At 32.4% G+C, this 15,008-nt stretch overlaps 2 protein-coding genes across 2 annotated transcripts; both read left to right on the plus strand.

The window, feature by feature from the left end:
- Positions 1–2,982: 2,982 nt before the first annotated feature.
- Positions 2,983–5,258, plus strand: LOC111808330 (probable polygalacturonase). Its single transcript, XM_023694251.1, has 6 exons — positions 2,983–3,015; positions 3,333–3,671; positions 3,799–3,919; positions 4,088–4,262; positions 4,402–4,472; positions 4,555–5,258. Exons 1-6 carry the CDS (start codon positions 2,983–2,985, stop codon positions 5,256–5,258), a joined length of 1,443 nt encoding a protein of 480 aa, XP_023550019.1.
- Positions 5,259–5,835: 577 nt separating this feature from the next.
- LOC111808663 (probable polygalacturonase) lies at positions 5,836–9,755 on the plus strand. The gene is made up of 6 exons (XM_023694779.1): positions 5,836–5,913; positions 7,804–8,145; positions 8,263–8,383; positions 8,549–8,723; positions 8,899–8,969; positions 9,052–9,755. Exons 1-6 carry the CDS (start codon positions 5,836–5,838, stop codon positions 9,753–9,755), a joined length of 1,491 nt encoding a protein of 496 aa, XP_023550547.1.
- Positions 9,756–15,008: the final 5,253 nt, after the last annotated feature.

Consider the following 15,008-nt stretch of genomic DNA (forward strand, 5'->3'; position numbering starts at 1 on the left):
ATTCTATGGAATAAATGGTAATGAAAAATTTAAAGAAGATATAGATAAAATGTACTTGAAAGCTTGTAAAAGGGTGAAATTCCAACCAGTTTACTAGGAGTTTGAATGAAAGATGTGATGTGATCAAGCTGATTTGGTTTTCCTTCTTGGCTTGATGTGCTCTTAGCCTTTGAATGTCGAGACTTACACACTACCAACACTATTTCAGAAATGAACAAGTTTTAGAGATGTGCCAAAGTGGTAATATTTTGATGTTGTAGTGTAGTTTCGATAAGTAGTGTGTTGAGTAAGGCATCAATCATTTTTAAGCAATGAACGGGGCCTCGACTTTTTTTTTTTTTTTTTNTTTTTTTTTTTTTTTTTTTTTTTTTTTTTTTTTTGAATTCATACCCTTGCAAAATATGAGATCTCATGAGAAAATTAGGTGTCGTACTTAAAGGTTTTTCTATGGTATATGAGTGAGTGTAACGATCCTATATTTTTACTAACCTAAAGTCACTACCTTCATCACAACATACCCTCTTGTACGGAAATAAACATTTAAAACTTCATCATAAAACATTGTCATGGAATTACATGTTCGAAAATATCTTTAAAACAACATAACAAAATACAAAATAAAAAATAATAAACATTAAAAGTAAAAACAGCCTACACTAAATTAATTAATTGAGAAAATTAATATTTCCGTGATGATCATAACTAAGATCTTAATCCTAACTGAGTTATGAATTTCCACCTCTACCAGACTATCTTTTGACTTGCAGGTGAGGATGACTTTTGTAACCAATTAGGCATGCTTACTCTTCTCAATGAAATTCACTGTTTTCCATATAAGGTAAATTGTTGAATAGTTCCGTTGACGGTTGGTTTCCAAATTTGAAAAATGGGATCCCCACCTTCTCAACTTCTGAAGAGAGGTTTTGTTTATAATTAGATCATAAAATAATTATTTATTAGAGAAATGTAATTGCATGAGTAAAATAAACTTTTAAACAGGTCATAATTATGAACTAAATCACCAAAAATTGACTAGTTTGTAATGATTATATTAACGGACAAAATTTGTCATATAATATATAAAAGTGTAACCCTAGATCTATAATAGGGTATCCTAGAGTTAAGGAATGAAAATTAATTAATTTTTAATTAATCAACTTTTATATTATTATTTGAGCTAGGCGTCCTTGCTAACTCATAAGATTTAAATACATTCTTTTAGTTTTAATAAAATAAAATTGGTTCATAATACTTCTGCTACTATGATCAAAAATTCATATCTAATAGCGCCTTACTAGACTCATTTAAAACAAATTGATATGATAGAGTTGAGGTTGCCATATTCGATGCTATGTACCTACAATATAAGCACTAGTGATCATAGATGAGACACATTCTTATACCAATGAGGTAGATTTAGTTTAGTCTCAATACGATTACACCTTACTTAGAACTAAATCTATTTCGAGTATATAGTATCGTGTATGGAAATAAAGTAGAGGCTCTTATCAAGACTTCTGTTTCATAACCAACTTTGGATGAATACACCATGAAGTTGCCATACTTGAGATCTCCCGAATCATGACATGATATTATGATCCAACATTGATTATCACCTATTCCTTAGTACGTATTCATCCTGTCACAATTATAGAACCATAATATCCCTAGACCATATATGGTATCATGTGCGAAAATGATTTTGTGCTTCAACGAGGCCTTTATTTCGTAAACTAGTCCTTGGATGGACCAGAGTCCATATGGATATATTATGAGATGGGACAAACGAGTGTATGGCACGATGTTATGGTTTACTTTAGAATTGTCGTCTATTATTTAGTATGTATGCACATAGATAGTACCAAAATCATAACGTCTACAAGCCATCAGTGCCACTCAAATGGAGGTCGTACATTACCATGACATGCATGGATCACTTTATGGTCGTGCCTCACCCTGTGTGTATATATGTATGTATCACACAACACACACGCACATATATAATAGATACATATCTACATGCTTAAATAAATACAAACATATACATATATGCACATCACACACATATATAAAAGTAGGTATGTACTTATACATTTTTATGATTTTCATCTTCTTTTATAATTTTAATCTTTTTTGTTTTTAAATGTGCAAAATTTTACCATATAATGGTAAAATTTGAAAGATTTCTATATTAGATAATAAACTTTATAGTCTGATTTTTATAAATATTTTATTATAATTTTATTTGATAACCATCAATACAATTTTTATTTTTATTTTTTGAAAAATAAAATTGCACGTCATATTTCACTTAAAAAAAAAATCTGATTTAAACCTAATTTAAGAAAATTTCTTAAAATAGAAAGAAATATAAAAGAAAATTTTTAACAAAAACATCAAAAGAATAAATAGGAATTAATATTATGTTATATTTGCGAGATTACAAACACATATTCACCTCATTAAATTTTAATCAAATCAATATAGAAATATCACAAAACTAAATAAATCAGGGATATTATGGAATATATTTAGACCTAATTTAATTATTTGAATGATAAATTTTTTTTAATCAAATAATGAATTCGGCTTAATCTAATCATAAAATATTCATGTTAGGTTGATTCGAGTTATTCGAGTAATTAATTAAAAATGTTAATATTGAAATCATTTTATAATTTGTTTTTAAATGCCGATTTAGTTGACTTGGTTTGATTCCGTTCTTCGAATAACTATTTTAACACCCTAATACTCATAAAACAATTTTAAAAAACAAACGACAAAATTAAAACGCTTTCACTCTTTATGTTTCCTTATATGTTATATTATTATGAAAAAGATGACAAATCTCACCGTTTCACCCTTTAAACAATAATGTAATAATAGTAATAAATTCATTTCCTATTTTTAATCCCTAAATTATTCTATAAAATCCTTTCTCCTCTTGATCTAAAAATCATAAACTCAAAAAGAAAATTCATCATGGATCATCCTCGAAAATCCTCAAAAACTAATGTAATTTTTCTTCTTCATTCTCTTTGAATTTTCTTTTGGTTCTTTGTTTTCTTTGAATTGATCGGGTGGTTGGCTTGTTCTTCTACTTTTCATTAGTTTTTCTTTTAGGTTAACCAAAATGATTATGGGTTTTTGTAAAAAAAAAACCAATTGTTTCTGTTTATCTAAGACCAATTTTGTTTTTTAGATTTTGTCCAGAGAAAATTCGAAAATGTAACCAATATATATAGATGAACTCATAAACCCAACTGCTGTTTCCACCATTATTTTCTCGAGAACCAAAAAGAAATTGAATGATCTTCAATTTTTGTTGATAGGTTACCGTGGCGAGAATCTTGGCTATGGTCGTACTGGCATTGGTGAGCTTAGCTACCGTGGACGCTATGAATCCGCGTCTGAGTTTGAACTCTCTGAAATTTCAAGCGATTAATTGCCGGAAACACTCGGCGTTGCTGACGGAGTTTGGCGGTGTCGGCGACGGAGTAACTTCAAATACTCTCGCATTCCGAAAAGCGATTGAACATCTCAGCACATTAGCGAAGGATGGCGGTGCTCAATTGGTCGTGCCACCCGGGAAATGGCTTACAGGAAGTTTTAATCTGACTAGCCATTTCACACTTTTTATCGATAAAGAAGCTAAAATTATTGCATCCCAGGTTGGACCTATGAAGTATATTATTTTTATAAAGCTAACAACTTTGGGAGTGGTGATTTGAATTTTAATCTTTAATTCAATATAAATTGGTTAGATTTGTTCCTCATCATTTAATGGTAATGGTGTAGAATGAATCAGAATGGCCACTAGTAGAAATTCTCCCATCTTATGGGAGGGGAAGAGATGCTCCTAATGGACGGTACAGCAGCCTCATCTTTGGAACTAATCTCACCGACGTGGTTATCACAGGTGATTTTTATTTTTTTAACTTTTAACATTATAATTTTTTTTTTAATGGTTTGCAAAATTTTAATCTTATAGGCTTTGTGCTATCAAAATTAAATAAAAAAAAATAAGGTAAATAAAAACATAAGAAACATTTATAGAAAATAAAGTTGGGTTGGTAACATGGTGTAGGTAACAACGGCACAATCGACGGGCAAGGATCTACTTGGTGGGAAAAGTTTAAGAAAGGGGAGCTCAAGGTAACACGGCCATATGTGATCGAGATCATGTACTCTGAACAAATCCAAATCTCAGATCTCACTTTGATCAACTCACCTTCTTGGTTCGTCCATCCCATTTATAGCAGGTTTGACTATTTCACTTGAGTTTCATTATCCTCTTATTTTATGATTAAGCTAAAAATAATAATAATAAAACTGGTAATAGTATTTATATATATATAATTTATTTTTAATTTAATGTGGTTTGGTTGGGTGAAAATGCAGAAATGTGATTATCCAAGGGCTCACCATCTTGGCTCCAGTCACGGTACCCAACACCGATGGAATCAATCCAGGTTTCCTTCTTCATTACCCTTAAAACCTTAGGGTTCTTTTCTTCATCAATCCCTTTTCCTAATTTTCCATTCAATTTATCAGATTCTTGTTCCAACACTCTGATTGAAGACTGCTACATTGTCTCTGGTGACGATTGCATCGCCGTCAAGAGCGGATGGGACCAATACGGTATAAAATTTGGAATGCCGACCGAGGACCTCGTCATTCGTCGCCTCACTTGTATCTCACCAGATTCTGCAGCTATCGCCCTTGGTAGCGAAATGTCTGGCGGAATTCGCAACGTCAGGATTGAAAATGTCACTGCAATCAACACACAGGCTGCCGTCAGAATCAAAACTGCTCGTGGACGAGGCGGTTTTGTCAAGGACATTTTCGTTCGAAAAATGTTTCTATCCACAATGAAGTACGTCTTTTGGATGACTGGAAACTACAAAGCGCATGCAGATGACAAGTTTGATCCATCAGCATTGCCTGTGATTAAGAACATTAATTACAGAGACATGGTGGCCGAGAATGTTAATATGTCGGCGAATTTGGTGGGAATTTCAGGAGATCCATTCACGGATATTTGTATTTCGAATGTGAAGATTGGATTGTCAAAGAAGCCTAAAAAGTTGCAGTGGAATTGTACCGATGTTGAGGGATTTAGTAGCGATGTGGATCCGCCGCCATGTGCTCCACTGGCCAAGGCAGCAAAAAGCGGTGGATGTGACTTTCCTGAAGATAAGCTGCCAATTGAGAATGTTCAGTTGAAGTCTTGCTCGGTTGAAATTTCTGCCTTCTGATAGACTTTGTTTTTTTTTTTTTTTTCTTTTTAATTCTATGAAATAAATGGAAACTAAAAATTTAATTAATAATATAGAGATAAAATGTCTTTTCCCTTAAAATTTATAATTAAAAATGAGCTATTAAAAATTATTATGATTTAATATGTTGAGGATATGATACATTTTATAATACAATATATTTGACGATAAGATACATGTTATAATATGACATACTTGATAATATGATACATGTTGTGATATGATTGATAAAATGATACGTACATGATATGATATAGTATGTTGAAGGACATGTTAAGTGCATTATATGACATAATGCGATGTATGACATGGATGACACATAGTAGATATGTTTTGACATGATATACAACTTTGATATATGTTTTAAAGGCTATGTTATAAAATGATATGATACGGGAAAATGGAAGAGGTTGTTTTATACAGTTTAATAAATGAAAATTGTTGGGACCTCATGCATCATTGTATGTTACATGCATCGGGGAATTACTCTATTTATGATGGGTATGGAAGTGTACATTACGAAATGATAAATGATTATTATGTTTATCATAATCCTATGACGGTCACTACTCTTACCGGGTGTCCGGCAATAGCACCAGAGAATGCTCACTCGACTAGAAAAGGGGCCCAAGAGGTGTGAAAACCGGCTGGTGAGTCTTTATTTGCACGTATGAGCCATGTGTAGAATAATAAATAAAAATCCAATAAGCCGTTTAGGATAGTCACCTAAGAGAACAAAACTTTAAATGATAGGTCACATGCATAATTGCACGTGTTTGTGTCTAACCCCAATAGTGGAGTCACATATTGAACATTTCTTAAAATACTCAAGCGCTACATTTATTTTCTAGGTAAAGGCAAGACACTTCTGTATAATTGACAAAGACATCGAAATTTTAAAAATAATGTCACATGCATAGGAAAGTTGTATTTAATTTCATAGACTATAGGTTAGTATAGAGTATTTTCTATTTTATTTTTACTTATATCTATTTTAATTTTTCGGTTGTCTTTTTAAAGACTTTTTATTAAACATTAAATCCAGGACAACGTTTTATGAATACGTTTCAAATGATTAGTTCCACATAAAATGGTTATGTTATGCATACGATAGCGATTGTAGGTTGCAAAAATCTAGAGTCGTTACATTTTGGATGTTGGACAGTAGCTTACAAGTGTGCAAACAAGCACGTTTAGTACTTAAAAGCCTCTTTGGTTTTCCTTCTTGAATTGATGTGCTCTCAGCCTTTGAATGTCGAGACCTACACACTACCAAACCAGCAACATTCAAGAAATAGTGCTAATATTTTGAACATCGAAGAATCATGTTCGAGTAATAACCTATATATTCGCTCTATATAAAAAATAAAAAATAATAAAAAAAAAATAAAAGTAAATTCATATATTAGATAATAGACTCTAAATTCAATAGGTTCATACAACTATAAAGTGATTTTTATAGGTATTTTATTTCATCTTTTATTTTTCATGTTTTAAATTTTAGTAAATACACTCTTTTTTTATTTTTTTAAAACAAAAAAATAACTTGCTGATCGTATTTCACTAGGATTTAAACATAATTTAAGAAAAAAATTTAATAAAGAAAGAAATATAAAAAGAAAACTGTAATAAATATATCAAAAGAATAAATGGATTAATATTGAGTTATACTTACTATTAACAAATATATCCAAATAATTAATCTAATTAAATGCTAATCAAATCAATAAAAAAAAATTATCATTCAAAACTAAACAAATCAATGGAATTTAATTGTTTGGATGATAAACTTTTTCAATCCAACAGACTCAAACTCTTGTCAACCAATCAATTCAGCCTAATCTAATCATAGAAAAGGTTTGATAATTTGTTTTTAAATATAGATTTAGTTGACTTGGTTTGATCCCGTTCTTCCAATAACTATTTTAACACCATAATATTTATAAGANAAAAAAAAAAAAAAAAAAAAAAAAAAAAAAAAAAAAAAAAACTATGCCAAATTTAAAATGCTTTCACTCTTTTTCTTTTTGTTTCCATATCTGTTCTATTGTCCTAAACTGATCCACTAATATTCTATGTAAATCCCACCCTTTTATGGTAATAAATTCCTTTCTTATTTTTAAGTCCTAAATTATCCTATAAAATTCTTTGTCCTCTTTATCTAAAAACCATAAATTCAATAAGAAAATCCATCATGAATCTTTCTGGAAAACCCACAAAAATCAATGTAATTTTTCTTCTTTCTTTTTGAATTTCCTTTTGGTTCTTTGTTTTCTTTGAATTGATCAGGTGTGGTTGGCTCGTTCTTCTACTTTTCATTAGTTTTTCTTTTGGGTTATTCAAAATGATTATGTGTTTTTGTTCAAAACCCTAATTGATTTGTTAAAGATTAGAAAATTATAACCAATATAAACATGAATCCATAAACCCAACTGATGTTTCCAGCATTATTTTTCCGAGAAACAAAAAGAAATTGAACCATCTTCAAAAGAAATTGAACAATCTTCGATTTTTTTTTTTTCAGCAAGTTACCGCATCGAGAATCTCGACTGTGATCGTACTGGCATTGGTAAGCTTAGCCACCGTGGACGCCATGAATCCGGGTCTGAGTTCGAACTCTCTCACATTTCAGGCGATCAATTGCCGGAAACACTCGGCGTTGCTGACGGAGTTTGGCGGCGTTGGGGACGGAGTAACTTCAAACACTCACGCGTTCCGGCAAGCAATTGAACATCTCAGCACATTGGCGGCAGATGGCGGTGCTCAATTGGTCGTGCCGCCAGGAAAATGGCTGACCGGAAGTTTTAATCTGACCAGCCATTTCACACTTTTTATCGATAAAGAAGCTAAACTTCTTGCATCCCAGGTTCGACCTATCGAGTATATTATTTTTATAGAGCTAACAATTTTAGGAGTGGTGATCTGAATTTTAATCCTTAATCGAAGCTAAATTAGTTAGATTCGTTATAATTTAAGTGTGTAGAATGAATCGGGATGGCCACGCGTAGAAGTTCTCCCATCTTATGGGAGGGGGAGAGATGCTCCCGGTGGACGGTACAGTAGCCTCATCTTTGGAACTAATCTGACGGATGTAGTTATCACGGGTGATTATTTCTTTTTCTTACATTTTAATATTGTAATTTTTTTAAAAAAAATTATAATCTTAAAGACTTAGTGCTATCAAAATTAAATAATAAAAAATTAAGGTAAAGGAAAACATTAGAAATACAATTATAGAGAAATAAAATTGGGTTGGTGACATGGCGTAGGTAACAACCGTAAGATCGACGGGCAGGGATCTTATTGGTGGGAAAAGTTTCACAAAAAGGAGCTCAAGGTAACACGGCCATATATGATCGAGATCATGTACTCTGATCAAATCCACATTTGGGATCTTACTTTCAACAACTCCCCTTCTTGGTTCGTTCATCCTATCTATAGCAGGTTTGACTATTCCACTTCCTCATGACATAGTCTTGTTATTCTTGTATTTTAGGATTATATGCTAAAAAGAAAGTTAAAACTTGTAATAATTTACCATTCAAATTATTCACCACTAAAAATGATTTAAAATTTTATGATTTTATTATTATTTATTTTTAATTTGGTTCAAACTTAGAAATGTGATTATCCAAAGGCTCACAATCCTGGCTCCAGTCACCGAACCTAATACGGACGGAATCAATCCAGGTTTTCTTCTTCTTTACCTTCAAAACGTTAGGGTTCTTTATTTCGTCAATCCCTCTCCCTAATTCTCCATTCAATTTATCAGATTCTTGTTCCAACACTCGAATCGAAGACTGCTACATTGTCTCCGGTGACGATTGCATCGCCATCAAGAGCGGATGGGACCAATACGGTATCAAGTTCGGAATGCCAACCGAGGACCTCGTCATTCGCCGCGTCACTTGTACTTCACCAGATTCCGCAGCTATCGCCCTTGGTAGCGAAATGTCTGGCGGAATCCGCAACGTTAGGATCGAAAACATCGCTGTAATCAACACACAGGCTGCCGTCAGAATCAAAACTGCTCGTGGACGAGGCGGTTTCGTCAAGGACATTTTCGTTCGAAGAATGTTTCTAACCCGGATGAAGTACATCTTTTGGATGACTAGAGACTATAAAGCTCATGCAGATGACAAGTTCGATCCCTCAGCGTTGCCAGTGATTAAGAACATTAATTACAAAGAGTTGGTGGCCATGAATGTTAGTATGTCGGCAAATTTGGCTGGAATTTCGGGAGATCCGTTCACAGATATATGTATTTCGAATGTGAAGATTGAATTGTCGGCGACGCCTAAAAAGTTGCAGTGGAACTGTACGAATATTGAGGGATTTAGTAGCGATGTGGATCCGCCACCATGTGCTCCACTGGCTAAGGCAGCAAAAAGAGGTGGATGTGGCTTTCCTGAAGATCAGCTGCCCATTGAGAAGGTTCAATTAAAGTCATGTTCTCTTGAAATTCCTGTCTTCTAGTATAGGCTTTTTTTTTTTTTTGTTTTTTAATTTATTTATTATTATTATTATTATTATTATTATTATTATTTATTTATTTATTCTATAGAATAAATAGTAATGAAAAATTTAATGAAGATATAGATAAAGTGTCTTTTCCTTACAAATTTATAAACAAAAAATAAGAAGTGTCATTACCCCTCCCGAATCTATCTACTTTACATCCATCATAGTTGACGTGCGTAGGGGCACTACCCATCATTGACCACTATTGATGATGGCCAACGAGCATTGCCCACCGACGAGGTAAAGGGAATGTATTATTCATTCGCACAACAAACAACAAAAATATTTGATTTTATGGAACTTTTTCCTTCTTACATGTGACTCTTAACACAAGACCAAAATTAGTCTAAATTTGTGAAAAGAATATCCCAAATATTCGAGGAAAGGATAAAGTAGGTGAGATAATAATATATTTAAATATTTTTAGTGTTGCTATGAACTAGTAAGAGTCTTACTGACCTACAAATGACTTTATTATAGACTTAGAGTTGCATTCTTATGCACAATAGAACGAATGTTTATGATCTAGTTATAAGTTAAGTCTCTCTCGAACTACTGACTGTATGATAAAGCGTCGTGATGTATGAGCTCATACAATAATGGTTAAGTTGAAATATCATCACTAGCCCAATAGAGTCAAGCCCAATTATTGTATGAGCTCAGTATATTTATTTTAGTAGAGATTTTAGGAGAAAGAGATCTAGATATTTTAGGGGAAATATTCAAATTTGTTAGGTCTAGATTCAAATCGGTTAGGTCTAGTTTTAGATTGGTTAAATATAGATTGCTTACTCTTAGTATAAATACCTCTCCACCCTACCTAGGTTATTCATCCAAGAAATCCAAAAACAATAAAAAGCAGAAGTATTCTACAGAGTGTCCTGTATTCTCTTCTCGATCAGTGTTAATAAAGAGTGCGAGTGTTTACCACAGTGAGTTGTGTTCAACACAAACAACAAAAATATTTGATTTTATGGAACTTTTTCCTTCTTACATGTGACTCTTAACACAAGACCAAAATTAGTCTAAATTTGTGAAAAGAATATCCCAAATATTCGAGGAAAGGATAAAGTAGGTGAGATAATAATATATTTAAATATTTTTAGTGTTGCTATGAACTAGTAAGAGTCTTACTGACCTACAAATGACTTTATTATAGACTTAGAGTTGCATTCTTATGCACAATAGAACGAATGTTTATGATCTAGTTATAAGTTAAGTCTCTCTCGAACTACTGACTGTATGATAAAGCGTCGTGATGTATGAGCTCATACAATAATGGTTAAGTTGAAATATCATCACTAGCCCAATAGAGTCAAGCCCAATTATTGTATGAGCTCAGTATATTTATTTTAGTAGAGATTTTAGGAGAAAGAGATCTAGATATTTTAGGGGAAATATTCAAATTTGTTAGGTCTAGATTCAAATCGGTTAGGTCTAGTTTTAGATTGGTTAAATATAGATTGCTTACTCTTAGTATAAATACCTCTCCACCCTACCTAGGTTATTCATCCAAGAAATCCAAAAACAATAAAAAGCAGAAGTATTCTACAGAGTGTCCTGTATTCTCTTCTCGATCAGTGTTAATAAAGAGTGCGAGTGTTTACCACAGTGAGTTGTGTTCAACACAAACAACAAAAATATTTGATTTTATGGAACTTTTTCCTTCTTACATGTGACTCTTAACACAAGACCAAAATTAGTCTAAATTTGTGAAAAGAATATCCCAAATATTCGAGGAAAGGATAAAGTAGGTGAGATAATAATATATTTAAATATTTTTAGTGTTGCTATGAACTAGTAAGAGTCTTACTGACCTACAAATGACTTTATTATAGACTTAGAGTTGCATTCTTATGCACAATAGAACGAATGTTTATGATCTAGTTATAAGTTAAGTCTCTCTCGAACTACTGACTGTATGATAAAGCGTCGTGATGTATGAGCTCATACAATAATGGTTAAGTTGAAATATCATCACTAGCCCAATAGAGTCAAGCCCAATTATTGTATGAGCTCAGTATATTTATTTTAGTAGAGATTTTAGGAGAAAGAGATCTAGATATTTTAGGGGAAATATTCAAATTTGTTAGGTCTAGATTCAAATCGGTTAGGTCTAGTTTTAGATTGGTTAAATATAGATTGCTTACTCTTAGTATAAATACCTCTCCACCCTACCTAGGTTATTCATCCAAGAAATCCAAAAACAATAAAAAGCAGAAGTATTCTACAGAGTGTCCTGTATTCTCTTCTCGATCAGTGTTAATAAAGAGTGCGAGTGTTTACCACAGTGAGTTGTGTTCAACACAAACAACAAAAATATTTGATTTTATGGAACTTTTTCCTTCTTACATGTGACTCTTAACACAAGACCAAAATTAGTCTAAATTTGTGAAAAGAATATCCCAAATATTCGAGAAAAGGATAAAGTAGGTGAGATAATAATATATTTAAATATTTTTAGTGTTGCTATGAACTAGTAAGAGTCTTACTGACCTACAAATGACTTTATTATAGACTTAGAGTTGCATTCTTATGCACAATAGAACGAATGTTTATGATCTAGTTATAAGTTAAGTCTCTCTCGAACTACTGACAGGGTGAGGCCTCATAGTTCAAGTCCCGACTCATCTACTTACCTCGATGTGGGAGAAGTGAATTCCGTCTTATATTATGTTTCCAACTCTCTGTTTGGTCAAGTCCGCAAAATAGTAGATATATTGAATCAGCTACAAAAATCACTCTCACCCATTCAAATCAAAGGATAAGTCGTCACAAATAAGAGTTCATAACTTACTCGGGATTAAGATCGTATCGTATGTGATCGTTATGTAAAATCTTTTTAATCAACAAATTAATAAAAAGTAATATGTCAGTAGTTAAATTTTATAGGAACACATTCAATAAGATATCTCAACTCACATGTCTCCATACATAATTTAGATCAAATCATTTTTAATCATTAGAATGTGGCTGTATGAATAATATTACTAAACCAAGATATTTAACCTTATCTACACTAGATTATTTAGTTTGTTTCTTGAAAATGATTCTCTCATACGTCGAACACATTCTCTACCAACACACTTTTTTTTATCTGTAGCTCACCTCCTCGTCCATCGAACNTTTTTTTTTTTTTTTTTTTTTTATCTGTAACCACTAATAAAGGAGAAGAAACAGGAAGAGAAAGCTCTCTAATTCGAGAGGGCTTGCAACTATGTCAATCTTCGGTTCTTGTCGCCTCATGTTCGTCATTCTCGACACCAAGCTAACTACAAAGCTGCAAATATTTACTCTAAGAGCTTTTGTGTGATAATCCAAAAACAAAAAAAAAATTAAAATTAAAATTGTTCCCACGTAGTTTATGTTGAGAAGTGGGGAGTTGGACTCCACTTTAAAATGAAGGCTCTTACTTCATTTCATATCCCACTTGAATGGTAAAAAGTCAGAGAATACATTTTTATGACGGCTCTGCACCAGAATTTTGGCTGATTCAGCTTCGATCTAATAAGCTTGGACACTTTCCTTCTACTTTCAACTCTTCAAAAACACTTAAAATTAGTATGACTATCTTTTCGTTAGTTTAAATTTTTGTGGTCGAGTCAAATTTAAATTTATGCATAATTAGGCTTCCCTAGTTTAAATTATTTATGCAAAATTAGGTGAGCAAATTCTCACGTTAGAATTCTAATTGATCATTGTGGAACTCTAAGGTAGAATTAAATTTCAGAGGTTAGTGTTAAGCTAGCATCAAGCATCAAAGGGTCATAATAGCTTCGGCATAGGTCAATCAAGTAAGTAGACTTACTATCGGCATGGTTAGAAGTTTGTGTTATGTATGATGACACGTGCCTCGTGGTTATTCACGTGTCATGTGTTTGATATGTGTGAGATGTTTATGAAATAATGTCTATGATATGATATTACTATGATTTGATATATTGATGATATGATACATGTTATAATACAATATATTTGACGATATGATACATGTTATAATATGACATACTTGACGATATGATACATGTTGTGATATAATTGATGAAATGATACGTACATGATATGATATGGTATGTTGAAGGACATGTTAAGTGCATGATATGACATAATGCGATGTATGACATGGATGACACATAGTAGATATGTTTTGACATGATATACAACTTTGATATATGTTTTAAAGGCTATGTTATAAAATGATATGATATGGGAAAATGGAAGAGGTTTTTTTATACCGTTTAATAAATGAAAATTGTTGGGACCTCATGCATCATTGTATGTTACATGCATCAGGGAATTACTCTATTTATGATGGGTATGGAAGTGTACATTACGAAATGATAAATGATTATTATGTTTATCATAATCCTATGACGGTCACTACTCTTACCGGGTGTCCGGCAATAGCACCAGAGAATGCTCACTCGACTAGAAAAGGGGCCCAAGAGGTGTGAAAACCGGCTGGTGAGTCTTTATTTGCACGTATGAGCCATGTGTAGAATAATAAATAAAAATCCAATAAGTCGTTTAGGATAGTCACCTAAGAGAACACAACTTTAAATGATAGGTCACATTCATAATTGCACGTGTTTGCGTCTAACCCCAATAGTAGAGTCACATACTGAACATTTCTTAAAATACTCAAGCGCTACATTTATTTTTTAGGTAAAGGCAAGACACTTTTATACTGTTGACGAAGACATCTCAATTTTAAAAACAAATGTCACATGTATAGGCTAGTTGTATTTAATTTCATAGACTATAGGTTAGTATAGGGTATCTCTATTTTATTTTTACTTATATCTATTTTAATTTTTCAGTTGTTTTGTTTTAAAGACTTGTTATTAAACATTAAATCCATGACAACGTTTTATGAATACGTTTCAAATGATTATTTCTGCATAAAATGGTTATGTTATGTATACGGTAGCGGTAGCGATTTTAGGTTAGTAAAAATCTAGAGTCGTTACATTTTGAATGTTGGACAGTAGCGTACAAGTGTGCAAACAAGCAAGTTTAGTACTTAAAAGCCTATAAAACGTCGAAATTCCAACAAGTTTAGAAAGAGTTTGAATGGAAGATGTGATGAGGATCAAGCTAATTTGGTTTTCCTTCTTGGCTTGATGTGCTCTCAGCCTTTGAATGTCGAGACCTACACACTACCAACACTATTTCGGAAATGAACAAGTTCTAGAGATGTGCCAAAGT

Source organism: Cucurbita pepo, chromosome LG13 (assembly GCF_002806865.2).
Source record: "Cucurbita pepo subsp. pepo cultivar mu-cu-16 chromosome LG13, ASM280686v2, whole genome shotgun sequence".
Lineage (NCBI taxonomy): Eukaryota > Viridiplantae > Streptophyta > Magnoliopsida > Cucurbitales > Cucurbitaceae > Cucurbita > Cucurbita pepo.

Excerpts from the sequence above, each read along its gene's own strand:
- LOC111808330 (XM_023694251.1), top strand. The coding sequence starts at position 2,983 with ATGGATCATCCTCGAAAATCCTCAAAAACTAAT. Across the intron at positions 3,920-4,087 it reads CACCGACGTGGTTATCACAG|GTAACAACGGCACAATCGAC; the intron begins GTGATTTTTATT and ends AACATGGTGTAG. Across the intron at positions 4,263-4,401 it reads GTCCATCCCATTTATAGCAG|AAATGTGATTATCCAAGGGC; the intron begins GTTTGACTATTT and ends GTGAAAATGCAG.
- LOC111808663 (XM_023694779.1), top strand. The coding sequence starts at position 5,836 with ATGACGGTCACTACTCTTACCGGGTGTCCGGCAATAGCACCAGAGAAT. Across the intron at positions 5,914-7,803 it reads CTAGAAAAGGGGCCCAAGAG|CAAGTTACCGCATCGAGAAT; the intron begins GTGTGAAAACCG and ends TTTTTTTTTCAG. Across the intron at positions 8,146-8,262 it reads CTAAACTTCTTGCATCCCAG|AATGAATCGGGATGGCCACG; the intron begins GTTCGACCTATC and ends TTAAGTGTGTAG.